At 47.3% G+C, this 26252-nt stretch overlaps 4 protein-coding genes across 4 annotated transcripts; 2 read left to right on the top strand and 2 right to left on the bottom strand.

The window, feature by feature from the left end:
• Positions 1–11774: 11774 nt before the first annotated feature.
• N7517_008983 (ankyrin) lies at positions 11775–15659 on the top strand (the record flags this gene model as incomplete). The annotated part of the gene is made up of 3 exons (XM_056726706.1): positions 11775–11853; positions 11929–15595; positions 15647–15659. 3 exons carry the CDS (start codon positions 11775–11777, stop codon positions 15657–15659), a joined length of 3759 nt encoding a protein of 1252 aa, XP_056575278.1.
• Positions 15660–16054: 395 nt separating this feature from the next.
• On the bottom strand, positions 16055–16540 carry N7517_008982 (uncharacterized protein; the record flags this gene model as incomplete). The annotated part of the gene is made up of 1 exon (XM_056726705.1): positions 16055–16540. One exon carries the CDS (start codon positions 16538–16540, stop codon positions 16055–16057), a length of 486 nt encoding a protein of 161 aa, XP_056575277.1.
• A 114-nt stretch (positions 16541–16654) lies between these two features.
• Positions 16655–16882, bottom strand: N7517_008981 (uncharacterized protein; the record flags this gene model as incomplete). Its single annotated transcript, XM_056726704.1, has 1 exon — positions 16655–16882. The coding sequence occupies one exon, from the start codon at positions 16880–16882 to the stop codon at positions 16655–16657; it is 228 nt and encodes a 75-aa protein (XP_056575276.1).
• A 3972-nt stretch (positions 16883–20854) lies between these two features.
• On the top strand, positions 20855–25300 carry N7517_008980 (uncharacterized protein; the record flags this gene model as incomplete). The annotated part of the gene is made up of 3 exons (XM_056726703.1): positions 20855–21833; positions 21895–22194; positions 22356–25300. The coding sequence occupies 3 exons, from the start codon at positions 20855–20857 to the stop codon at positions 25298–25300; spliced, it is 4224 nt and encodes a 1407-aa protein (XP_056575275.1).
• Positions 25301–26252: the final 952 nt, after the last annotated feature.

The raw sequence follows: 26252 nt of genomic DNA, 5'->3' as shown, positions 1-26252 counted from the left end.
AGCTAACAAATGTGTACATATTCCGTCGAAGGCGGTAACGTTTGGCAGATTCCGCGCAGCATAAGCAAGCATCTTCCATAGGGCTTCGTACGAAGTACGACGGCCCCATAACAATACCCCCCCCCCCTAGGACAATGACTGTTTGCTTCAATAGACGCCAGATTAGGAATCAATGGGAGAAGCAAACAAAATCGTGGCCTATGATTGGCCGAATAGGGCAAACGTGTTCGACGACGTCGTTGCTTTGTAGCATGTGGGCTGTAGTTGGAAGGCATAAATAGGTCCTCAATTCCCTTCTTCTTCTTCTTTTTTTTATTTTTTATTCGCAGTCTCCAAACCTCCTGTCAACCATGGAGTCGTCTAACTTCAATCTTCTGTCGTACGACCCGCGTCAAGTCGAACCCTCCTCCCGGCGTATGCTCCTGCCCCTGACTCGCATTGAGCACGGAGGGAAGCAGTATGTCAAGGTCCGTCTGACTGCTGCGGGAAACGAAGCCCTTCGAATGCTGTGCTTCACTCCAGTGCAGCGGGAAGTGTGGAGCTGGCCCTCTCCCTCCGCCCTCTGTTGTAGAGGAGCTCATTGACTAGACCGTACGAGGCTTAGCACTTTTCATAGACGCAATCAACACACAATATCGAGGTTTCTAGACTCAGTTAGCACTAGCACGAAGCGTAGTAGCTAGCCTTATCAAGGGACCCATCGATCTTTCTAAACGGTGCGGTCTTCTGTAGCCACACGTCTAACGCTATTGTGTCCTTGAGTGCGTCCGCTGGCTCTGTGGTTGGTCTCGTGTAGCCTCTCCACTTAACCTTGTAGCTCGTACGAGCGTTGTTCCTCCTGCGTGTTTGTGTCTCATCTATAATTTCTTCGATCTCCCACTCTTCTTGGTCGTCGACTATGATTGCTGGTGGTTGCGGTTCGTGTGCCAGTTGGGACGGAAGGGGGTCTTGTGTCGCGAGTCGTACGAGGTTAACATGGAATACTGGGTGAATGCCGGGTGGCGTATCCAGTCGTACTGCGTGGGAACCAATAACTTCCTGAACCCTATATTTTGCGTTCTTCCAGTCGAGCTTCTTGCAGGGTCGTTCGGTCTGTATATTTTTCAGGTTTAACCAAACAGCGTCTCCGACTTGGAAGGTAGGCGCCGGTTGTCGGTGCCGGTTAGCGTTTGCTTCCATCTGTTGGTTGGCGTAGGCTATCGATGCACGTGCCCAGTCCATAGCTCCAGCTAGCTTTCGTACGATCGTTTCTGCTTTTTGGATTGGGCTTGGTTCTGGCGTGGTAATGGTGCTGTTTATACGCGGTTCCTCGATTGGTGGGTCAAATGGAGAGAGGTTATAACCGTGGGTTAGGAAGAAAGGGCTTACGCCGGTTGCTGCGGAGACTCGTCCATTTAACGCAAGTTCGGCCATTGGGAGTAGGCGTTTCCAGTCGTTCTGTTCAAATCGTACGAAGAGGCGTAGGTACACTTCTAACGTGCTATTGTGTCGTTCGGTCTGTCCATCGGTCTCGGGGTGGTAGGCCGTCGACAGCCGTCGTATAACCTTACATAGCTGGCAGATCCGTTCCCATAGGAGGCTTGTGAATTGGGTTCCTCGGTCCGAGACGATCGAGTTTGGGAATCCGTGTTGTCGTACGAGGCTGTCAATGATTGCCCATGCGGAGTCTTCGGCCGAAATTGACTTCATCGGCCTTAGGATCACTCCCTTTGTCAGCCGATCTGTGATTACCAAGATGTTCGTACGGCTGTCGCTTGGTGGTAAATCGGTGATGAAGTCGAGGGCCACGTCTCGCCATGGTTGTTCTGGCACCGGGAGCGGCTTTAGGAGGCCTCGCTTCAGCTCTCGCCATGGTTTCGCCCCGTTACATAGGTCACAGTTCCGTACGAATCTCCGGATGTCGATCGACATATTCGGCCAGAAGTACTCGCGGCTAACCACTGTATAGGTCTCCTCCCTCCCTGGGTGTCCGGTGAGTCGAGAGTCGTGTGCGGTCTGAATGATTTTCGTACGAAGGGGCTCAGAGTTAGGGACCCATAACCTTCCGCGGAAGCGAAGTTTCTGGGCTTGGTCGATTGTGCATTCGGAAGTTGAGACTTTTAGCTTTAGTTCTGGTGGGAACTTCCGTAGGCCCTGTTGTAGTGTCCGTATAGCGCCCTGGTACTCGTCATCCCCATCTCTCGCTAGCTCCCAGTCTTGTTCGTCAGGGGTTTGCTGTGCGGTCGTGGCATGGATATTCACAGTAGCCTTATCGTCTCCTATCTGCGTTAGGAGACACTTCGTACGATCTGCGATTCTTGGGTCTTCCTCGGTTGGGTTGTCTTGGTCTCGTCGTGATAGGGCGTCCGCTCGGGCGTTGTCTGTACCGGGGCGATATTGGAAGTCGAAGTTGAACCTACTTAAGAAGAGTGACCACCGCATATGCCGTTCAGTGAGCTTCCTTGGTTTGAAGAAGTATTCTAGGTTCTTATGGTCGGTGATAACGAGGAATTTCCCTTGGACTGAACGTAGTTCTGCGTCCCATGCTTCTAGGCATCGTACGACAGCGAGCAGCTCCTTATCGTAGATCTCATAGTTACACTCGGCGGGAGCGTTTTTCTTGGAGAAGTAGGCGCATGGTCGTAGCACACCCTTATCATCGTACTGTGAGAGGACTCCTCCAACCGTGTATCCTGACGAGTCGGACTCTACCACTGTCGTACGAGATGGGTCAAAGGCTGCTAGTATCGGCTCTGTTGTGAAGAGTCGTTTTAGCTCCTGGAAGCTCTTCTCGCATATAGTAGACCAGACAAAGGGGACGTTGTTTTGCGTGAGTTGGGTAAGAGGTCGTACGACTTCTGAATAGTTTGGGATGAATTGTCGGTAGAAGTTGGCAAAGCCGAGGAATCCCCTCACGCCTCGGACTGTGGTTGGTGTTTCCCAGTCGAGTATCGCTTGCACTTTTTCAGCGTCCATCTTAACCCCTTCTCCTGCTCGTACGATAAAGCCAAGGTACTTGGTTTCGGTGCATTCGAATTCGCACTTCCCAATATCCAAGTGTAGGCCAGCTTCCTGTAGCTTCTGGAGGACCTTCTTTACGTGTTTTCGATGATCTTCGATGTTCCCTTCCGAATAGATCAATACATCGTCGAGGTAGGCGGAGCAGAAATCGTCTAGGTATTCTCGTAGGGACCAGTTGATATATTTCTGGAATGAGCTCGGCGCGTTGGCCAGGCCAAAGGGGGTAACAAGCCATTCGTAAAGTCCGTACCTCGTACGAAACGCGGTTTTCCATTCTTCTCCTTCGGCAATCCGGATCTTATGGAACGCGGCTGATACGTCGAGTTTCGTGAACCATCTCGCTCGTCCGATCTGGTTCAGCGTCTCATGAATCAGGGGAAGGGGGTAGCGGTCCTTTTTTGTGAGAGCGTTTAGCGCTCGGTAGTCGACGCAGAAACGGAGCCCTCCTCCTGGCTTTCGTACGAATAGCACTGGTGCTGCTGCTGAGGATTTGCTAACCCTAATGAAGTTCTTATCCAAGAGCTCATTTAGGGTCTTTCGTAGCACTAGAAGTTCTTCGTTCGACATATTGTAGAGGGGCCCCCAGGGGACTATTGGTTCTTTACCATTTTCTCGTATAAGTTCGATTTTATGGTCGATTCCTTCCCCGCGGTGTGGTGGGAGTTTAGTCGCTTCGTCGGGGTCAAATAAAGGGAGGAATTCGTGGTACTTAGTGGGGAGTTCCACCTTTAGGTCCTTTGGTTTCTTGGTTTTCAATGCTTTCTCGATATCGGCCATAGAGACAGCAAAGATTTGGGAATCGTACGAATTATGGTCTTTTATTGCTGACTGAATCTCTCTATGCATTGAGAGTGCCGAGATCTCTGTAGTATCGGGGAGAGGAGTTTTGCCGATCCCATAGAGGCGGGTTTTCGATGATCGAAGATATAACCGGTTCCTTAAAGGTTCGAAGCAAGCGTTCTGTTGTCTCAGCCAGGGTAGGCCAAGAATCAGGTCGTATCCGATGGAATCAGGGATCATATAGAAGTAGGTCTCTTTCTCAAAGTGGTGGTCAATTGAGAGGGAGGTTCGTACGATTTGTGAAATCGTCCCCTTTCCTCCTATTCCTCTTAATGTTCGTGGTAGGATCTCGAAAGTCTCTAAGTTCCTTTCTTTCGCAAAGGCTTCACTGATAGCTCCGTACGATAGGCATCCGCTATCGACTAAGGTACGGGCCATAGCTTGTCGGTCTAGGGTCGCGGCAATGACAAACGGTGGGGAGTTCATACGCGTGGCTTCAAATTCTTCCCAAACAGAATGTTTCAACTTTGAAGTATCTAGCGACCTCCGTACACGATTTCGTACGAAGGTTATTCTTTTCCCGAGTCGTTGTCTCCATCTGCATCGACAGCGTTCACCTCTAGAGGTCGGGTGGCAGGCCGTAGTCTACAGCCCGCAATCAGGTGCCCTCTCTGTCCGCAGCGTAGGCATTCCCCCTTCATTCGGCGTTGGTCAATCTCTTCCCGGGAGACCCATTTTGCCCGTTCGTTCGTACGAGAAGGACTGCTCCTTTGGTTTGTCTTTAGGGCCGCGATCTCGGCTTCTAGGGCGGCGATCCTAGTTGCTTGAGTAGGTTCCCAGTCCATCCTGCCGGCGTCGTCTTGGGTGTTGCTGAGATTGCCACGGAAGAAGGGTCTTAACTTCTTCTTCTGGAGCGTTTCAATCTGCCGAAGGTCGTGGTCGATCCGAAGAAGGCGGTTCCGGTAGTCATCGTACGAAGCGAATTCAGCTCCGACGGTACTCTGGAGTAGATCGACGTTGATTGCGGTCCGGAGAAGGGCCATCTTCTGGGCATCGGACCAGTGTAATCCACCCGCGGTAACTAGTGTCTGGTCGAACTCAGATAGGAAGTCGTGGAGACTCCTCCTACCCTGCTTCATCGAATTTACTCGTACGAGGGCACGTTGTTCCTTGTCTGGGTCTTCAAAGTAGAGATCCATGGCTTGGTAAAATTCATTGAGAAGGAGGGGTTTCTTCTCATTCTCCATTGCTACGATCCATGCGTGGGCTTGCTGGCTCGCAATGCCTTCTAGCCTACTAAACGCGTAGTAGGTCTTCATTTCCTCGGAGTGAAAGTAGTGGGCATCCATCAAGAACTTGATTTTCAAGTTCGTACGAAAGGCTGCGTACTCCTTAGGGTCCTGTCCATTGTAGGTTCGTACATCGGGGTAAGTTGGCCGGGTCGGCCCCCTTTCTATCCTATCGTTCTCTCGTGGTGGGGGGAAGATCTCTCCCATCGCTTGTTGTGCCGGTAGTGCGTCTGGTAGGTTGTCGTGATCAAAGGTATTATGTCGTCGTGGTTGGTAAGACATCTTGTCTCTCACTCTGTACTAGTAGGAACTCCTTACTAAGCGTCGATAAAGGTGACGAACGAAACCTAATGTTACGGAACTAGCCTAGTTGTGCAACTTAGACGGGTTTTAAGAACAAGAAGGTTTCGTTGAGGAGAGGAGTTCTCCTGAGCTAACAAATGTGTACATATTCCGTCGAAGGCGGTAACGTTTGGCAGATTCCGCGCAGCATAAGCAAGCATCTTCCATAGGGCTTCGTACGAAGTACGACGGCCCCATAACACATTCTATAAATACACTCTTACGCTTTTAAAGACTCGAGATATGACTACATATCTAGTATTCCAGATCTATAACATATTATTTAAGCACCTTAAGAAGTCTATTAAGCAGCTTTAACGAAAGCGTGTCCTATAGAAATAACAGATGCTTTCCTCCCTTAAGGCTGGCCGATTGAAGCTTGATAAGTACTATTCGCAGACAGATCATAATCGTGATCACCTTTATACGATTAGTACTATACTAGCGCTAGATAATAGGTTCCAATTCTTTCTCTCCGATGATTAGACGAAGGAATGGCGTGATAAATATCGAGCCTCATTCTAAGATACTCTCTTACCTTCCTAAGAGCGTTATACTACTAGTCAAGGCCTACCAGTCTCCTCTCCTAGATTAAGGCTAAGCATAGCTCTTTATAATCTGCTTCGCCTAAAGAAACCTAAAGCGAAGCCGGTTAGTGACGAGATAACCTAGTATCTTGATAGTGGTAAGTTATACTCTTCTTCTGATCTTATTTCGATGAATATTCGTTACTAATTATATATAGATATTGTTGATTCTAAGCCGCTGCCCTTTTAGCGAGAGAACCACGGTCGCTTTCCTACGATTGCTTCGCTTACGCGGGATATTCTTACAATTCCAGCAACTAGTGTAGGTGTGGAACGATTATTCAACACTAGACTGCGACATCGCCCATGGACGGGCGGGTGGGCAGTGCCCACGGGCCTTATGTAAGCGGGCGATGGGCACTATTAATACGCCTATGGACGGGCCCTACCCTTAGGGCCCATTGTCCATGGACACTGTGGGCGCCCATGGGCCTTTTTAGTAAGCAGAATTTCTTGACCTCGTGACCTACATTATTTGTGCATTTTTTTCTCTGTATTTTTGAGTAATTCGATTACAGGTACAATGACTTGATACTACTGTCAATTTTTTGACCGGGGTCAGAAATGAGCCTTAGAAGCCTTTACATAATGACTTAGGCATTTATTATAGTCATATATTCACACTAATACGATACAAATTGATCATCATTGGGTTTGCCACGCTTCCTTGCTTCTCTTAAACCAGGGCGCTTTTAAGTGCTACCCTTATCTCCATAATAAGGGAGATGAGGACTGCTCTTATCTTCGCTATCGACTAGCTCACTTCTCTATCGCTTCCGCGTACTTAGCACTATAGAAGGACGAGGAAGCTGACTCTCCATTATAAACTCGTGCTCGATCAGTCTAATAGGATCATTATCCTCGGAATCCTCACTATCGCTGATTGGTTTAGGTATATCAGTGGTAAGCTCAGCCTCTCTCTGTTCGTCTGCTTCTTATATTAAATCTAAGGACGTATCCTCATCGGGTAGTTCTTCTATTTCAATATCGAACTAGGTTTTACACCGGAATATCATGATATCCTGGACTGTCTTCGCACTCAGCCGCCCACGTCGGTAGTGGCAGACATCCCGTGCTGAATTAAAAAGACGTTCAACTCTAGCGCCTATTGTAGGAATAGAGAGAATATCGCGAGCAAGACTTGAAAGAATTAGGAATTTATTCTTATATTCCTTCCAGAATTGTAAAGGATCGACCTTTCTCCTTGCTATTATAGGTATTAGTATTCCCGCTCGTAATAATAGTGAATATAACGTACGCTTTTCAAGGTATCTAGCAAGTTCGTGCTCCGACGTTAATAGATCAGAGTGGATATAAGGCAGAAGGTTAAGGAGGGCGTCTAGGTCACTTATACTAGCTGAGTGACGCTTAGGGGGTTGCTCTTCTCGTAGGGACCGTGTCTGAGTGTGTCTTTAGGTGTAAGGAGCTATAAACTCGCGAAGCGTTTCCTTATACTAATCACTCCAGTTTATATCGTTCTCCGATATACCCCACGCCTTACTTAAGAAGAAGTGAAGCTTATACTAGGGCGTAAGAATTGTTCTAATCGCGTAGAGACTACTATAGATCTCTTTCGTCTTTATATAGTAAGAGGTAAGCTTTGCCATCCTAGTATTAAGGGCTTATAGCATCGCCTTCTTCTAAGGTATGGTTTTCGGAGTGAGTCGTGTAATCGATTCCTCGAAGTGCTTAAAGAGGGCGTTATAAATACCAAAAATATGATGTACTATTATCTCTTTAGTCTTTGAAAGCACTGTGGTAAAGCGGTAGAACGGCTCTATGATATACAGAAGGTAGTCGACCTGTCGCCATTCTGCCTTACTAAGTTTGTATTTCTGAGTCCCAATATTATCACAGTATTTATCGCAGGGCTTACTAAGGCGTTTCGCACGACGAAGCATCAAGAAGGTAGAATTCCAGCGGGTGCGGACATCTTAGATAGGCGCAAGTTTTGCTCCATTAGTCTAGAGACGGAAGAAATCATCGCGACGTTAGGGGCTTACATTAATAAATACAGTAAGCCCTCGAATCTAGATAGTTATTAGATATATTAAGTAATAAATAAAGTGATACACTTACCTTAACAAGGGTTTATACAATGACTTATTCACTCTGTGAAGCACGGAGCGATCGAGCTTAGGCTTAGGCTTGGACATCAGAAACATTCCGATCTATGGTATCATTCTAGGGATCGGCCTTCACTGATCCAAGTAGCTCGCGAAGGCTTAGCTGGATAATATGTGTAAGACAAGGGATTCGAACAACCACCGGGCTATTCGGTAGTTTAAGGGAGTCAATAGAGTCTTGAACTGCCTGTACTAAAGTTGTGTTATTTAACGCGTTATCTGATATAATCGCTAACACACGATTAGTAATATCAAGCTTCTTAAAGATCTCTATAAGCACTTCACTTAGATTCACACCAGAATACGCCCTATTAAGTGGTTCGAAACTAAGTAGAAGCTCACGGTAATTCTAGTCTCGGTCGATAAAGTACCCTATGATTACTATAAATGCCTGCTGAAAAGGCGATATCTAGCAGTCGAGGGCGATTAAGAGCTTCGCATCTTATGGTAAGGTAGCGAGAATTGTATATTGCTCCTCGTCGACCAATTTCTTAAGCCGGCGTTAAGTAGTGCGAGGATAGAGTAAAGTGGGTTCAGCTGGAGCCTTTTATGCCATTCGAATCAAGGAAGCAAATTGCTTCCTCTCAAGTATCCGGAAAGGGAGGTTCAGACTAGTAAGATATTCAATCTGCTCTCTTTCCCATTCATCATTCGAGAATTTTAAGTTATAAGATAACTCTAGTGCCTGATATATAATATGTTAGTTATCTTAAAGGGTATAATCATATAAGACTTACCGGTATATGCTATATGGTCTCCTTAATCGACTGTTATATAGACTTGCTTTTACCACCCTTTTGGCATTTACCTGAGGCTAGATGCCGCTTGAGTGTGTTGGTGCCGCTTTGCTTTGTACTTGGATGAGGTAATATAACCCCACACGTCCGACATATAACTAAAGGTTCGCCTATAATATGATGTGCTACCTGGTCGAAGTTCTCCTAGACATCTGATATATGTTTTGCATCCCACCGTAGCCTACCGCGTACTGTGGTACGCCACCACTCGATAAACTTTACTTTAGACGTGTTGTTCATCGCGTCGTAGAGGATAAACTGCTTTCTCCAATCGGGGCCGACGCGTTTGAGAGAGTAATCAAGAATAGCCGGTTGAGTGAACTCGGACTCTATCAGTGAGATAGAAGTCTGTTAGCTGTTGAAGAGACTAGGATCAATATTTGGATCAAGGTTGGGATCAAATATATCGGCGACGTAGGAGAGGTCTAGTTGGGAGCTCGGAGGAAGTGAAGAAGGCCCTACGGTATAGGCACTAGGTTAGGACATGGTTAATGTGATGTAAGGGATAATATAACGACTATAGGAGAGTGAGTGATCTGAACTTACAATAGGTAACTTGCGACCGTGTGAAACGAGGATTACTAGTAAAAGGGGTGCTTTGTATAGATCTGATAGATCGTAAATTAAGTGTAGACCCACTATATGTTATAAGCTCATTGGCTATAAGTGTCTTTGTCCATGGGTATGCCCGTGGGCACGCCCGTGGGCACGCCTATAGGAACATACCTAAACGCCCATCTTGAGTTACAATCGAAGGATTTAAAACTCCTAGAATAATAACATAAGTCTTTAAGTGATATAATTGACAGAATTTAGTGATATAAGCTTATAAAATAAGAATTATACTAATTATCTTTCGATCTACCTATAAGAAATATACCAGAGTGAGAGATAAAGTAGAATCCATAAGTAGTATTTTACTTATGGAAAATGCCAGGCATGTACCACTGACTTGAATATATATCTTCAAGCTGTTACAGTATGATTTGATAAGTTAATAAAAATACCACACAACATGATGCATTTCGATTAAAATTTTATTCCAAGTCGTATCATATATATACTAGTTTCTCATATACATAGATATTTCAGTAAAATTTATAGATGTTGTAGATTAAAACTGCCATTTTACATGGAGTTAGCAAAACAGGTGTAAATAACAGTTATTTATTATGCAAAGTCAGCGAGTTATACGTCCATTTTAGGTGACTTTATGCAATGGTGGGCATCGTGGGCATGCCCGTGGGCCTTGGGCGTTATGGACGGGCACTCGAAAATCCAAATAGCCCAACGCCCACCGTGGACGGGCCTTGGGCACCTCCTAGGTGCCCATGGACGGGCGATGTCGCAGTCTATTCAACACTACTCGCGATATTTGCCATTATCGCCGCGGTCGTATGAAGTCCGAGACTATTGAAGAGTTGATACTATTCCTTTATTCTTTAAGATTTAACCTTGAATTACATGAGGCAAAAGAGCTTAAACGATTCTTCTCTTTAAATGAGATCGAAGCATTAAGAGAGGAAAAGGACGATAAGCTTGATGATGTTGAATTTAAACAGATTAGTGATACAGAAGAACAGCCTAAGAGCTCGGGGGGTTTGATTGATATTGATGATGATAATACTAGTGATGATGATGCTAGCGATCCTCCATTGCCAATTTATAGTACTCAGCCACGTATTTCAGGGAGGAAAAGGAAGCATGTAGAGGATGATATGTATCAGTCTCATTAGTTTACACTGGATTTAATCACAATACATTGATATATGCGTGAACGAATCAACGATTTATTGAATTTGAAGTGAACGATGTAATCGAAATACTCAAAATTACTGGGAATTCCTGCATTATTTGCGCAGTCACGAGAAATTGGCATGTTTGCACTGTTTAGTCGTAGGGGAGGGGGGGGCGGGGGGCCCCCCCTCGAGCTGTGGGCCCAAGCCTAAAGCCCGAAACTCGCTGTGGGCTTTGACCTTAGGCTCGAAACCCGACCCTTTTGAGGGCCGGGTCGGGTCGGGTTTCGGGCTTTTCGAGCTTTGCGGAAGTCTAGACCTAAGCCCAAGTCTGTGCTAGTAATGGACAACGCATCCTTTCATCACTCTGACCGAATAGAGCAGATGTGTTCAGAAGCTGGTGTAAAGCTAGTATACCTACCTCCATATTCTCCAGACCTGAATCCCATTAAGGAATTTTTTTGCTGAGTTAAAGGCCTTCATTCGGCGACATTGGCAGTCCTACGAAGAAAACACGGACCAATGATTCGATACCTTCCTCGAATGGTGTGTTGACACGGTCGGTGCAAGGGTGGAAAGCGCAGAGGGACATTTCCGCCACGCAGGTGTGACCGTAGAGGAGATATAACGAAGCTACGGCAACAAGTTCGAAGCCAATCTCAGTACTTACCTCTTCAAATGGGCTATTTTGCGAACCGTCTTGCAAACCGCGCCATGGATGCTCTTTTACGGCAAGATGCATCGAACTTCAATCTGTAATTACTAAGTCATCAAGTCATCCAAAGCAACAAGGTTATTAATAATTGGCGTGGCTCGTCGGTTTGTAAAATGACATCTGTGAGTGGTGTTTCAAGTATGAACTGCCTTACCAGTCAATAGCGGATTTGATAGAAATAAATGCCTTTGGTTTTGTGATTCATTCAAACTATCCCATTTACTTAGAGTTATTTGCCTTGCTTGATGAGTCTACGTGTAGCCTTCAAATTAGAAAATATAACTTGATTTTTGCTCGATGTAGTAGGAAAGTCACCTGATAAAGCATGAAACACCCCTCACTTTTCGATGCTTATAATAACCTCTCATCAATTTATAAATCACATCGTCTGCCACTTTAGGTATGGAATCAGCTTCGTTCAGTGGGAAAAACTGGGGGATTCAGGTGGGGATAAATCATGGGAATATAAATCTCCATCCAGGTAGGTCATTTCTGTACCATAATCACTTTAAGAGGCACAGAATTTTACAAAACTAACATTTGATATTGGCTATAGATATAGGGCCTCACTTTTTCAATACCTCTCCGTATCGGGATCATAAGGAAATCAATCCTTCACGAGTTAAGGACACATGTAGATGGTTTATAGACCATCCAATTTTCCAAAAATGGAAGACCAGCAGCCATGACGATCTCCTATGGTTGTCAGCAGATCCCGGCTGCGGCAAGTCTGTGCTCTCCAAAGCTTTGATCGACGATCGGCTGGTTGATGACGGGTCGGCCTCTATTTGCTACTTCTTTTTTAAAGATAACGAAGAGCAGAACAACACTGTCACGGCCATCTGTGCCCTTCTACATCAGCTATTTTGCGCTCAGCAAGACCTCTTCCAAAAGCATGCCGAGAACCTAGTACGTCAGCACAGAGAGAGAATCAAGGCAGATTTCAGTTCTCTGTGGCAGTTGTGGTTATCTGCTACGTCCGCCTCTACTAGAGATGTGATCTGTATTCTTGATGCGCTTGACGAATGCCGCCAACCGGACCGGGGTAGACTCATCAAAGAGGTTGAGCGTTTTTACACCAGATCTCAAGAAAGAGGGCAGACTAGATCGAGAGTGAAATACCTCGTCACAAGCCGTCCATACGGGGACATCGAGTGGGGTTTCGGCGAGTTGACCCATCGCTGTCCAACGATTCGGTTGGCTGCGGATGATGAATGGAAGAAAATTAGTGAGGAAATACAAGTTGTCATGGAGGCCAAGGTAGACGAGATTGCGGAAAAACGACGTCTCAGCAACCACATTCGAACAGCGTTGAAACGGCGATTTGCTCAGATTCCGAACACAACCTATCTTTGGCTGTATCTCACATTAGATGTGCTGAAAACATGTCTTGGCCAAACGGAAAAGAAGTTACTACGACGGATCAATGAGCTGCCTAAAAGTGTCGAGCAGGCGTACGAAGAGATCCTGCAACGATGCGATGATGAGAATGAAGGAGATGGAAAAAGATTGCTGGAGATAGTCGTTGCAGCGTCGCGGCCTTTGACTTTGTCCGAGGTCGATGTTCTCCTGGAGATTCAACCAAGCTCAAGGCGGTACGATGACTTGGACCTTGAAGGCATTGTCGAAAGAAGAAAGTGGATACGCGACGCTTGTGGGTTATTTGTCAGCATAGTCGACTCGCGTGTCTACCTCATCCACCAAACTGCGAGGGAGTTTTTACTCCGACAGGCAGGTGAAAGTGTGAGCATAGGAACATGGAGGCATTCAATCCACCTACAGGAAGCGCATCTGGCACTTTCAAAGGCGTGTATAACTTATCTCCGTTTCGACGATTTTCGGAGGAACCACCTTAAGGACCGCCAAAATTCACCGCAAAGAGAGAATGAGGACTTCCTAGACTATTCTGCAAACCACTGGATTTACCATATGCAACAGTCCACACCGATGGACGAAGATTTCGTTCGTCAGGCAGCTGAATTGTGCGAAATTTGGAATGGGCCATTCTCATTCTGGATTCATCATCATCGATCCATTTTCCAGTGGGATCACCAAATCAGGCGAAGGGCCGACGCTCTATATTGGGCTGCTATATGGGGGCTGCTACATGTAATACCTGGCATTCTCGAAGATGTTCCTCCTGATGCCGAAATCGCCAACGACGTTGTCATAGCTGCGGCAGGAGGCAAGGAATATGGTGAGGCTATGATGGAAGTCCTACTCGACCGACGAGGAGCCGATGTCCAAATCACCGACACGGTGGTCCGTGCCGCCGCGGCAAATAACGATAGTGGAGAGGCTGTGATGAAGCTCTTACTCGACCGACGAGGAGCCGATATCCAAATCACCGACGAGGTGGTCTCCGCCGCCGCGAGAAATTCGATCTGTGGAGAGGCTGTGATAAAGCTCCTACTCGACCGACGAGGAGCCGATATCCAAATTACCGACGAGGTAGTCTCCGCCGCCGCGGGAAATAGGACTACTGGAGAGGCTGTGACGAAGCTCCTACTCGACCGCCGAGGAGCCGATATCCAAATCACTGATAAGGTGGTCCTCGCGGCCGCGAAGAATGAGGGAAATGGAGAGGCTGTGATGAAGCTCCTACTCGACCGACGCGGATCCGATGTCCAAATTACTGATAAGGTAGTCTCCGCCACCGCGGGAAATCGGAGTAGTGGAGAGGCTATAACGAAGCTCCTACTCGATCGACGCGGATCCGATATCCAAATCACTGATCAGGTAGTCCTCGCCGCTGCGAAGAATCGGAGTAGTGGAGAGGCTGTGATAAGGCTTATACTCGACCGACGAGAAGCTGATATCCTAATTACCGATAAGATAGTCTCCGCCGCCGCGGGAAATTGGAGTAGTGGAGAGGCTGTGATAAAGCTCCTACTCGACCGACGAGGAGCCGATATCCAAATCACCGATCAGGTGGTCCTCGCCGCTGTAGAGAATCGGAGAAGTGGAGAGGCTGTGATGAAGCTCCTACTCGACCGACGAGGAGCCGATATCCAACTCACCGACGAGGTGATCCTTGCCACCGCGAACAATAGGGACATCGGAGCGGCTGTGATGAAGCTCTTACTCGACCGACGAGGAGCCAATATCCAAATCACCGACATGGTGGTCGTCGCCGCCGCGGCAAATAACGATAGTGGAGAGGCTGTGATGAAGCTCTTACTCGACCGACGAGGAGCCGATATCCGAATCACCGACGAGGTAGTCCTTATCGCCGCGGCAAATAACGATAGTGGAGAGGCTGTGATAAAGCTCTTACTCGATCGACGAGGAGCCGATATCCATATCACCGACGAGGTGGTCCTCGCGGCCGCGAATAATCAGGGAAATGGAGAGGCTGTGATGAAGCTCCTACTCGACCGACGCGGAGCCGATGTCCAAATTACCCAAAAGGTGGTCTCCGCCGCCGCGAGAAATTGGAGTAGTGGAGAGGCGTTAATAAAGCTCCTACTCGACCGACGAGGAGCCGATATACAAATCACCGACGAGGTAGTCCTTGCCGCCGCGGTAAATAACGGTAGTGGAGAGGCGGTGATGAAGCTCCTACTCGACCGACGAGGAGCCGATATCCAAATCACCGATCAGGTGGTCCTCGCCGCCGCGGGAAATTGGAGTAGTGGAGAGGCTGTGATAAAGCTCCTACTTGACCGACGAGGAGCCGATATACAAATCACCGACGAGGTAGTCCTTACCGCCGCGGTAAATAACGGTAGTGGAGAGGCTATAATCGAGCTCCTACTCGACCGACGAGGAGCCGATATCCAAATCACCGACGAGGTGATCCTTGCCACCGCGAATAATAGGGACACCGGAGCGGCTGTGATGAAGCTCCTACTCGACCGACGCGGATCCGATGTCCAAATTACTGATAAGGTAGTCTCCGCCGCCGCGGGAAATCGGAGTAGTGGAGAGGCTATGACGAAGCTCCTACTCGATCGACGCGGATCCGATATCCGAATCACCGATCAGGTGGTTCTCGCCGCTGCGGAGAATCGGAGAAGTGGAGAGGCTGTGATGAAGCTCTTACTCGATCGACGAGGAGCCGATATCGAAATCACCGGCGAGATGGTCCTCGCGGCCGCGAATAATGAGGGAAATGGAGGGGCTGTGATGAAGCTCCTACTCGACCGACTCGGAGCCGATAGCCAAATTACCGATAAGGTGGTCTCCGCAGCCGCGGGAAATCGGAGCAGTGGAGAGGCTGTGTATGATGAAGGTCATACTCAACTAAGAGTGAGATGATTTCGAAATCTTAGAGATCGTCTCTAGTCATTATGTTCACCTCTTTTCAAATATGCATTACAAGCTAGCTGGATAAAAATTACGTAAACATGGCCTCCCGTTTCTTAGATTATATGTGTAGAATTCTTGTACCATCCTATCACCCCGGTCGCACTTCACAGTGCATCCTTACCAGGGAGCTTACAGGGTATCAATCTTCAACCATTCAACCTCTCTTGGTTATTTCTCATTTAACTAGTATGAAAACGAGAGATATTACATCTTATTGGGAAGAAAGCCGCCTCAAATAATGAATTGTTCGAAAGTCGACTTTCCCATCCCGAAGTCAAGAGGATATCTCAACAATAAATATTAATGCTTCTTCATAAGATTGCTATATACGTCGATTTACTGGAAATGTTGTCAATAGCTATCCTCCACGTCTAGACCTGCGTGTCGAAAATGGCCCTTAGCACTCTGCTCTCTCGTGCCAACATCAATGCACCAATCAAGACAATAACCCCTGCATTCACGCATATATTATATATATGGTCTGAATGATGAACAGACGCGTTGTCCATGACAAGTACAGACTTTGGTCCCGGCCACTTTCCACAGTGCTGGAGAAGCTGTTCGTTAAAATCTTCAGAGACCAATGCATCTGTCGAGCCCTGGAAGATGCGCGACAAAACTATGGCATCCCGAGCATATGCCGGCAAAATCTGATACCTTTTGTCGCGATGGAACTTCAAAATCTGGATCGGTGCCACACCTAACGGTGACCATCCCGTCCGTCTGAATCCAACTCGCTTATCACATCCAGACTCGTCCACAAAAACCAATTTTAATGTTTGAAATTTAGAAATGTAATGAGCGTATTCGTCTCGTGAGTCCTGGTTTCGTTCTTCCGCCTTATATCGGACTGTCATTTTTGTCTATCCGGTGGAAGCAAGTGTCTTCCTGATACAACAATTGCTCACGTATGTCTTATATTCGTCCCATAAGAAAACGACCGTTTTATCTGGAAACAAGGCTGGCTTTTCTTAGAGGTGATCGCAAAGAGCTTGCAGCATTGATGGTGTAATCAGGCGTTTTCGGCCGGAGCGCATCGGCGGGGCCCGGGCATTGTCGAAATGTTCGATGTTGGATGGAATGTGGTGGACTGCTTGTCGGCTACACTTTGCAGTTTTAGCAATATGACTTATCTTCTCATTACTGCTCAACATGTCGCGAATTAGTTGGATTTTCGATGGCTCCAGCCGTGGTGCCATTTTTGCCTCTGATACGTCTCCTATAGTGCCAGGGGAAGGAATAAAAGAGAAGAGGGAGCTAAGACAGGGTGACTCATCCACCAGGCAGCACCAGTGTACTAGTGTATCTTACTTCAATTCAGTGACCGTTTGGTACCATACAAGAGACCACGTCATCGAGAGGTTATTCCGAGGGCTAGCTATTTGTCTTGGTCGGGCTTGGCACGATACGAAATCAAAGTTCGGAGTTTCCTGGCTGTCAGGCTGATTTAGCCGTTTACTGTAGTTGTGTCATGCATGCCCTAAGTTGTTGATCTCCTTGTCGTCCCCCTGCTTTGTACAGATTGTGGAAGTTACTCTATCAAGCACAGAAATAAGACCACTGTTGTCAGAATTTTGATTTTTTTCTATATATATCCTCGCCGCATTCTCTGCAGTACTACGTGACGTCTACCCATCACAAAACGTATAGATGATCACATAATAAAAGTAATTTTCTTAGAAAGATATGCTATCCTTTTGCCCTCACCATTGCGAAAGCAAAAAAGGTTCGAACAAATTTTTATCCGCCAATGATCGTCATTGCGTTAAGGTCTCACTATCCTAGTTGGTAGGATCCAATAGTGCGTGACCCAGAATGAGAAACCTAGCCTATTATGCTTTTTACTTGGACCCGACCGCTAGGATCAAGAATTCCTGTCTCTTATGAGAGTGAGTGTCGATAATGCATCCTTCAATATATCCGTCTGAATGGGGCTTGCTGTGGGGCGAATATAGGATCCACATGCCTATATGGACCAATCATATCGCGGAAGCTTCTTACGTCCTGTCATCTGATGCACATAGCCCCTGCTAAAATTGATGCATGTATATTAGATATTTTCATATGCTGTGAGCTGGTAAGTGTACTTTACTAGTTCAATGTGAGATATATCACATTAAGTCACATTAGCATATGTACCTAATCAACTAATCTTACAAAACCAAAGTTCACGCTAACTGGAACCAAACGGCGGGCGGGTCGGGACGGAACGTGAATGGAAAGTCAATGCTTCCCGTCCATGTCTCACGGTATTCAGATGCACAGTAGTGGAGGCAACCTGTGAGGTCTCTCACCTCGCTTCATGCACTATTGACCACTTGCATTTCCAACCATTCCGATGACCATGATAACCCTGGAAACAACTGCTTCGGGAACATTATTGAGGACACCTATGCAACTGTCGATTATGATCGAACTGGTCAACGGATAGTATTATGGTGTATTTGTGGTTTCAACTCAATTGATAGATGAAAACCAGTATGCCGGTGTGGGCTCTTCTCTATTCACTGTATCTTGTATAAACTAAATTATCATCGTTTCTTAGCGAGTGCCCTCTCCGCAACGATTTACCCAATAGCCGATGTCACCTACGAACCGCCGGGCGGCACCTAATTTTACACCACGCTTGACGAAGAATTCTGGGTCTTGATCTTCATGAACCTGCATGAGGTCGAGGCAGTTTTCGAGTGTCACATCGCGTGCTTTAGCGATATTGTCCCTGAAAGTCTCATTGCTCACCCGTGACTGCTGCCATTCGGTATATTCCCCCACGACTATATCAAGTAGCCCATGAACGATGATTGGTTCAGTACAGGCAGACTTAGCAGGCGAGGCTTCGTTAGCAAAAGAAGGCAGGGATTGTTAAGATGACCCAGCTGGGAGGAAATTGTTGATATTGATTGGAGGACACATTGAGCCGATCGAAGAATTATCCGAGGTTTTCTTCTTTTTTTTAAGTCGCTGGTTTTCCTCGGCATAAAGCTGCTCGCGAACGCTGTCGGGGATGTCGTTATGGGTCTCGAGGTCCCCCCTTGCTCCACATATTTAATAAGGGCTTTCATATGGTGTGTTTTCAGTCTGTAGCGTTTTTTTCCTTCCGGATCTTGCTAGTAGTATTGCCCTTCGTGGCGACATGGGGGTCCGGGGCATCGTATGACACGATATATATCCCGCTATATAGGATATTGGCTACATGATTGCTTAGCGTCAATCCGAGCGTCTCGGTCCGCCAACCTCCTTTTGGTGGTCGATGATTTTCCTCGTTTATCGCAACCAGATGAAAGAGCCCCACTATCCTTAATGTAGTTAATAGATATCTGGAGTAAAAGCTTCTTGCTAAGACGGTACAAGTGGGCCCACGCGAGCAGCTGCTACTCCACCGTTGTCTAATTAATATCAGTGCTCTTAAAACGCTTGGTAAGATCTCGTTGGGAACGGTCCTTTACAGATACGACAATAGTAGTATCGTCTGGTCTCACGCGTCGGTCGCGGGCTATTTTCCGACGTAAAAGACTTCCGGCTTTCTCGTTTATCTTTTCCTAGTAAGAACTGGGTGACAGAGCCAAGTTTTGTTCCGTATCCTTTGGCACAACCCGGTTATTCAGATTCACCCTCCACTCAATCTGGTAGTAGTGTATACAGTTTACAGATTGTCTATCCCATGTTCCTCCATCTTCATTTTCAACCACCGGAAGAAAACCCGCTTCGTTGGACTGTGATTGATGCAAGGGGGATGAACGTTCATTAAGCATTTCCTCAGGGCTGGGTGAAGGGTAGACAGATGGTATGGATTCACGGTCTAAGTAGTAACCGGGGGTGGGGGCGTACAAGGGAGCCCGGCCCCGCAGATCAGGTTGGTTGGTATCATAATCATCATTAAAAGGAGTGTAGGTCATCCCTTTAAGGCAGAATATCCCACCGAAGAGCCTAGTAACATCATTGCATGTTAGCTTAGACCAGAATGAAGTCAGGAAGTGGAGAGTAAGAAAAATCTGTGGCTGACAGGCTAAATATGGTGATGAGCAGGGTCATAAGTATAATCTGCAAGTAAGCAAGGTATTGTAAGTCACTATTTGTGCTACCTGATATGTACAGAGTAAGCCCCAAGACCGTCACTTGGGTACAGGAAGGAGTGGTGGCAGAGGGAAGTGACATCTTGCCAGATTGCCAGATTCCCTGGGCCCACTCCGACTCCTGATATTTGACTTGTTTGCATTGATATGGAAGGCTCCAGCTACTCCATACAGTAATGAGACACGAGGTACATGTATCACTTGGCGTAAAGTACCGTATAAGTAATCTAACAGGAATATTGATGCTCCGGGTCTATTTCAAAGACGGTATAGTGGATCATGGCATTAGGGTTCGAGAAACAATCGAAGAGTGTAGGTGGTGACACCAGTTTCGGGAAGTACTGTATAATCTCAGATTAGGATCATAGTAATTAATTTTTTTTTTCCCTTTGCATCTAGTTTGAACAGGGGGGGGGGGGGGTTTCTCTCGCTGTATTGTGGTATCTTGATTTGGGCCATGGACGCAGAATTCTAACGGCCATCATGATTCGAAGGTTAGATGCTGATGTTTTCCCTAATCCGGAATAGTGACCATCGAGCGACACGTGACCTAGTGAGACTGCTAGGTCAAGGCGGGGGTTGATTTGCTATTGGCGCGCCTTTTGGTGAAAATGGGTCCACGAAACTTGGCCTTGAGGAGGTTTCGGTGCGGCGCGCCCCGTTGCCAATTCAGCAGAACAGATTTCCCCAGCAATAGGGCTTAATGGAAGGTTACACTGATCAGATATCTCTGCCAACAACCGACAATTGCATCACACAGTAAATTGGACAAGATGAGTGCATTCCAAGGCTGATCTTAGCAATTCTTTGCTTCGATGGGGTGGGTGGAAAAGACGGCTCCTGCCAATAGCATCTCTTCTCTAACCGCCCGCTGCTGCACGTCGTGTTTATCATGAGGCTGAGTCTCCCCGGTTGGCAAACATTTTCCCTCTGTCTTAAAGGACTTCTTCCCTTCTCTCAAGCCTCCTCCGCTCTCCTTTGCTCATAGTGGCATATGTTGTCACCTTGAGTTAGGCCTCTATTGCACACCAAACGTCAGGACTTTCCAAAGGTCAAGCGGGCAACTGAATTTGAGGCTTTTTTTCTCGCGTTGAAGCCATGTCAGATCCTGCGGGGTACACTGTGGGCTGGATATGCGCCTTGCCCGTGGAATACGTTGCCGCACAAGAATTCCTCGATGAAGAGCACGAGAAACCTAGCTTTGTGTCGCCAAATGACACCAACGACTATACATTAGGCAAGATGCATGAGCACAACATTGTGATCGCCGTCTTGCCTGATGGTGAATATGGCACAGCTTCCGCGGCCAATGTGGCGACGAACATGCTGAATACCTTTCACAACGTCAGGGTAGGCCTTATGGTCGGCATCGGTGGCGGTGTACCAAGTGAGACCCATGATATTCGTTTGGGCGATGTTGTGGTCAGTGCGCCTCGTGGTGGTGAGAGTGGTGTCTTCCAGTACGACTTTGGCAAGTCGATACAAGGCCAAGAATTTCAGCATACGCGATTTTTGAACCAACCACCAACTACACTTCGCACTGCGATAACGGGAATCCAGGCGCAATATAAGAGAAAGGGGCATAAGCTCACGGAGGCCATCAACATTGTCCTCGACACGAACATTCGGTTGCGCAGCGAGTACGAACGTCCCGAATCAAGCACGGATAGGCTCTTCCAGCCCTCTGTCGACCATGAATTTGATTGCGGTGCTGCATCCTGTGCAAATAATGCCTCAAACTGGCTTCCGCGGCGTGAGCGGTCCGATCATGAAGATAATCCTGCAATCCACTATGGTCTTATTGCATCTGCCAACCAGTTAATGAAGGATGCTTTGGTTCGAGATCGGCTTGCCGCGGAGAAAGACGTTCTCTGTTTCGAAATGGAAGCCGCGGGGCTGATGAATACTTTCCCATGTCTAGTCATCAGGGGTATCTGCGATTACTCGGACTCACATAAGAACAAAGCGTGGCAAGGGTATGCAGCTATGGTGGCAGCTGCATATACGAAGGATCTCTTACAGAGAATTCCTCTGAACAGAATTGAGACTGAGGAGAGGATAAGTGCTGTTGTGTCTGGTTAGTCTAGCGTAGTCTTTTAATGATTTTGCCAGCAAATATTGACTTAGGCATTACTTAGAGGAGCTAAAAGGCATCCAACATCGTTTGGATCAAGCATACAGTCAAAACGAACGGCACTTCAGTGAACAGAAAGTAAGAGTCTTGACGGATCAACAGCGCCGTTGTTACCAAGTTTTCAAGGTCGTCAACTACGCGGAGCAAATGAACATAAACCCTCAATGTGCTGAGGGAACCTGTCGATGGGTTTTCCAGAGCTCTGAATACATCCGTTGGTGGGAGAGCAACTGCAACGATCTTCTCTGGGTGTCGGCTGACCCAGGCTGCGGCAAATCTGTCCTCGCCAGATCGATAATTGATGGTTACTCAGAGACCTGTCATCCAACTCTGAGAATATGTTACTTTTTTTTCAAGGACAATGATGAACAGAACAATCTTGCTACGGCACTATGCTCGGTACTTCATCAGCTATTTAGCCAGCATTCTGATCTATTGATATATGCCATTCCGTCCTGGGAAAAGAATGGGGGGCGCTCCGACAAGAAGTTGACGAGCTTTGGCGGATTTTGATGGCGGTAACATCAGCCAATACATCGTGCAAGACCATTTGCATATTCGATGCACTTGATGAATGCCTCGAAACGGATCAGCGCCGATTAATTGAAAAGCTGCAGGCGTTTCATCGCCAGCCATCTTCATTAACAGAGCAAACCTGTTTGAAATTCCTGGTCACCAGTCGTCCCTACGATCATATACAGGATCACTTTCGAGCAATTACCGATTCTTTCCCGCATATACATATCAAGGGGGAAGAGCAAAATGACCAAATCCATAAGGAGATTGATCTGGTGGTGAGGGCTCGGGTAAGGGAACTAGCTGAGACAGTACCACTATCACCAGAGCTTCATCATCGACTTGAACAACAGCTGCTTCAAATGGAACATCGTACATATCTTTGGCTACACTTAGCCATTGATGATATCCGCACTACCTTCAAAGACAGCCTCCGGCCTACAAAGGATTGGATCACGCTGATTCCGCCTTCTGTGAATGCCGCATATGAGAAGATACTCTGTCGAGTCCCAGCTTGTCTAATGGACAGAGTCAAGAAGATCCTAGAGATCATCGTGGCCGCACGGCGTCCTCTGACAATACAAGAAATGGCTATGGCGTTAGGAATTGCTACTAGCTCAGGATCACCAACAACCAAACAGGCTGGGCTAGATCCAATTGGTCTACATGGCAAGCTTCGGCGATGGTGTGGCCTGTTTGTCTTTACGAACAATTCGAAAATCTATCTCATCCATCAAACAGCCAGGGAATTTCTCATTGAGAAGAAAAATTCTAGCTACCCCAATTCTACATACTGGAACAGCCTCACACATGCGGAAGATCAGATGGGTGAGATCTGTTTGAGGTACTTGTTGATGGAGGATTTAGAATGCGATGAAGACAGATCAGGCTCCCTTGCTGGATGTTTCTTGGAGTATTCAGCAGCATACTGGCCCGATCACGTACGAAACATGGCTTTGACTTCGATCCAAAAGGAAACCGACCGAATGCATCGATTATACAATATAAACGGGAAACCGTTCTCAATGTGGTTTCCCATTTTTTGGAAGACAGTAAGACCATACGAAAGAGCTCCTGTAATGAGTGCGCTACATCTAGCAGCTTTGAATGGCCATGAACATGAGGTACATGCTATACTTAGCGTGGATAAAAGTGATCTTAATAGACCTGATGGTACAAAATCATACCCGGTCATATGGGCCTCATTAAATGGACATGATAGGATCGTGGAATTTCTGCTAGAGCGAGGAGCCGATGTCAACGCCCAGGGTGGAACGTACGGAGATGCCCTCCAGGCTGCTTGTTCTAGAGGACACGACAAGATCGCACAGATGCTGCTCGAGCGAGGAGCCGATATCAACGCCCAGGGTAGAGGCTACGGAAATGCCCTCCAGGCTGCTTGTGCCGGAGGACACGATAAGATCGCACAGATGCTACTAGAGCGAGGAGCCGATATCAACGCCCAGGGTAGAGGCTACGGAAATGCCCTCCAGGCTGCTTGTTACGGAGGACACGATAAGATCGCACAGATACTACTCGAGCGAGGAGCCGATATCAACGCCCAGGGTAGAGGCTACGGAAATGCCCTCCAGGCTGCTTGTGCCGGAGGACACGATAAGATCGCACAGATACTACTCGAGCGAGGAGCCGATCTCAACGCCCAGGGTGGAGCGTACGGAAATGCCCTCCAGGCTGCTTGTGCCGGAGGACACGATAAGATCGCACAGATACTACTCGAGCGAGGAGCCGATATCAACGCCCAGGGTAGAGGCTACGGAAATGCCCTCCAGGCTGCTTGTGCCGGAGGACACGATAAGATCGCACAGATACTACTCGAGCGAGGAGCCGATATCAACGCCCAGGGTAGAGGCTACGGAAATGCCCTCCAGGCTGCTTGTGCCGGAGGACACGATAAGATCGCACAGATACTACTCGAGCGAGGAGCCGATCTCAACGCCCAGGGTGGAGCGTACGGAAATGCCCTCCAGGCTGCTTGTGCCGGAGGACACGATAAGATCGCACAGATACTACTCGAGCGAGGAGCCGATCTCAACGCCCAGGGTGGATATTTCGGAAATGCCCTCCAGGCTGCTTGTTCTAGAGGATACGACAAGATCGCACAGATACTACTCGAGCGAGGAGCCGATCTCAACGCCCAGGGTGGATATTTCGGAAATGCCCTCCAGGCTGCTTGTTCTAGAGGATACGACAAGATCGCACAGATGCTACTAGAGCGAGGAGCCGATATCAACGCCCAGGGTGGACATTTCGGAAATGCCTTTCAGGCTGCTTGTTCTGGAGGACACGACAAGATCGCACAGCTGCTACTAGGGCGAGGAGCCGATATCAACGCCCAGGGTAGAGGCTACGGAAATGCCCTCCGGGCTGCTTGTTACGGAGGACACGATAAAATCGCACAGATACTACTCGAGCGAGGAGCCGATATCAACGCCCAGGGTAGAGGCTACGGAAATGCCCTCCAGGCTGCTTGTGCCGGAGGACACGATAAGATCGCACAGATACTACTCGAGCGAGGAGCCGATATCAACGCCCAGGGTGGAGAATACGGCAATGCCCTCCAGGCCGCTTGTTCTGGAGGACACGATAAAATCGCACAGATACTACTACAGCGAGGAGCCGATATCAACGCCCATAATGAAGAGTACGGAAATGCCCTCCAGGCTGCTTGTTCTGGAGGACACGACAAGATCGCACAGCTGCTGCTAGAGCGAGGAGCCGATATCAACGCCCAGGGTGGAGAGTACGGAAATGCCCTTCAAGCTGCTCGTCGGGGAGGATACCACCACATAGTGAAACTTCTCCTGGGACATCAGTTTGCTGATCAGTCGACCTCCCAACCTCCACCTTCCAAGAGGCTTAAGGTTTCAACATGATCCCACATTACCATGTTCAACTAACCTTTTTCACTACCCCGATCTCTTGATTGGTTCTCTCTCCCTCGGTAGATGTGCTATAGTCCTTGCTCTCGGTACTGAAATACTTTGTTTATGATTCATAATCCTTGATCCAGCCATTGAAACAATAATGGAATAAGAAGCACTGAAACCAAACAATAAACCTGCTTTGTCTTTTCAGTCGATCAACCTTTGTATCACTCAGTAAATTCAAAACCTTCCCTCTCATTACTTGGGCCGGCTGTCTATTGCCTAGTCCCACTTACCGTGTGGACTCATATAAGGGAGATGAGATAAGGTGATGTTACAGGATCCTCAGATTAATATGAAGCTTTCTGAACTACTATACATACCCCCAAGTTCTAGCAATTTATGGTGGTTTCATAACCAATCTGATAAGTAAACAAAACATGTGAAACAAAGCAAACATTATTCTTAGCCTTCTTTCTGGCATCATATCATGTGATAGATACCAAAGGCAATAGACGATGAAACTAGAGAAGAAGAAAAAAACATTGCTGAAAGCACAGTGTATCATCGTTTTTGGGCATGGTCATATTTAGTAAAACATAATTTCTTTATGATTGACCGTTTGAGTAAAAAATGCACACTGCTGTCTTGGAAATGGGGCCGCAAAGCAGAAAACCAGTGCTGAATCTGGTACAAGTTGTATGATACGTAAGAGATGATGCTATTATCTGTCCTCAAAGCTAGCTAAATGGGTGGCCAAGCCACGTGACAAGTCACGTGCCTACAACAGCTTGGGGCGGAAGCTGATTTCGCTATCGACTGTATCGTATGTAGACTCTAGATTCACCAAGCCCCCCGGAATAGGCTCCAGGGGTGCCAAGAAGGGGGATCGAGAGGAAATCGATGGGCAGTCGAAATTTCATGTTTTGGTTTCTAGATTTGTCAGATAGGATATTGTGGC

The sequence above is a fragment of the Penicillium concentricum genome (assembly GCF_028827145.1).
Source record: "Penicillium concentricum strain IBT 3081 chromosome Unknown utg000004l_segment0_segment0, whole genome shotgun sequence".
In the NCBI taxonomy this organism is placed as follows: domain Eukaryota; kingdom Fungi; phylum Ascomycota; class Eurotiomycetes; order Eurotiales; family Aspergillaceae; genus Penicillium; species Penicillium concentricum.
Note: the sequence above shows the minus strand (reverse complement) of the source record. Positions and strands in the feature narration are given on the sequence as shown.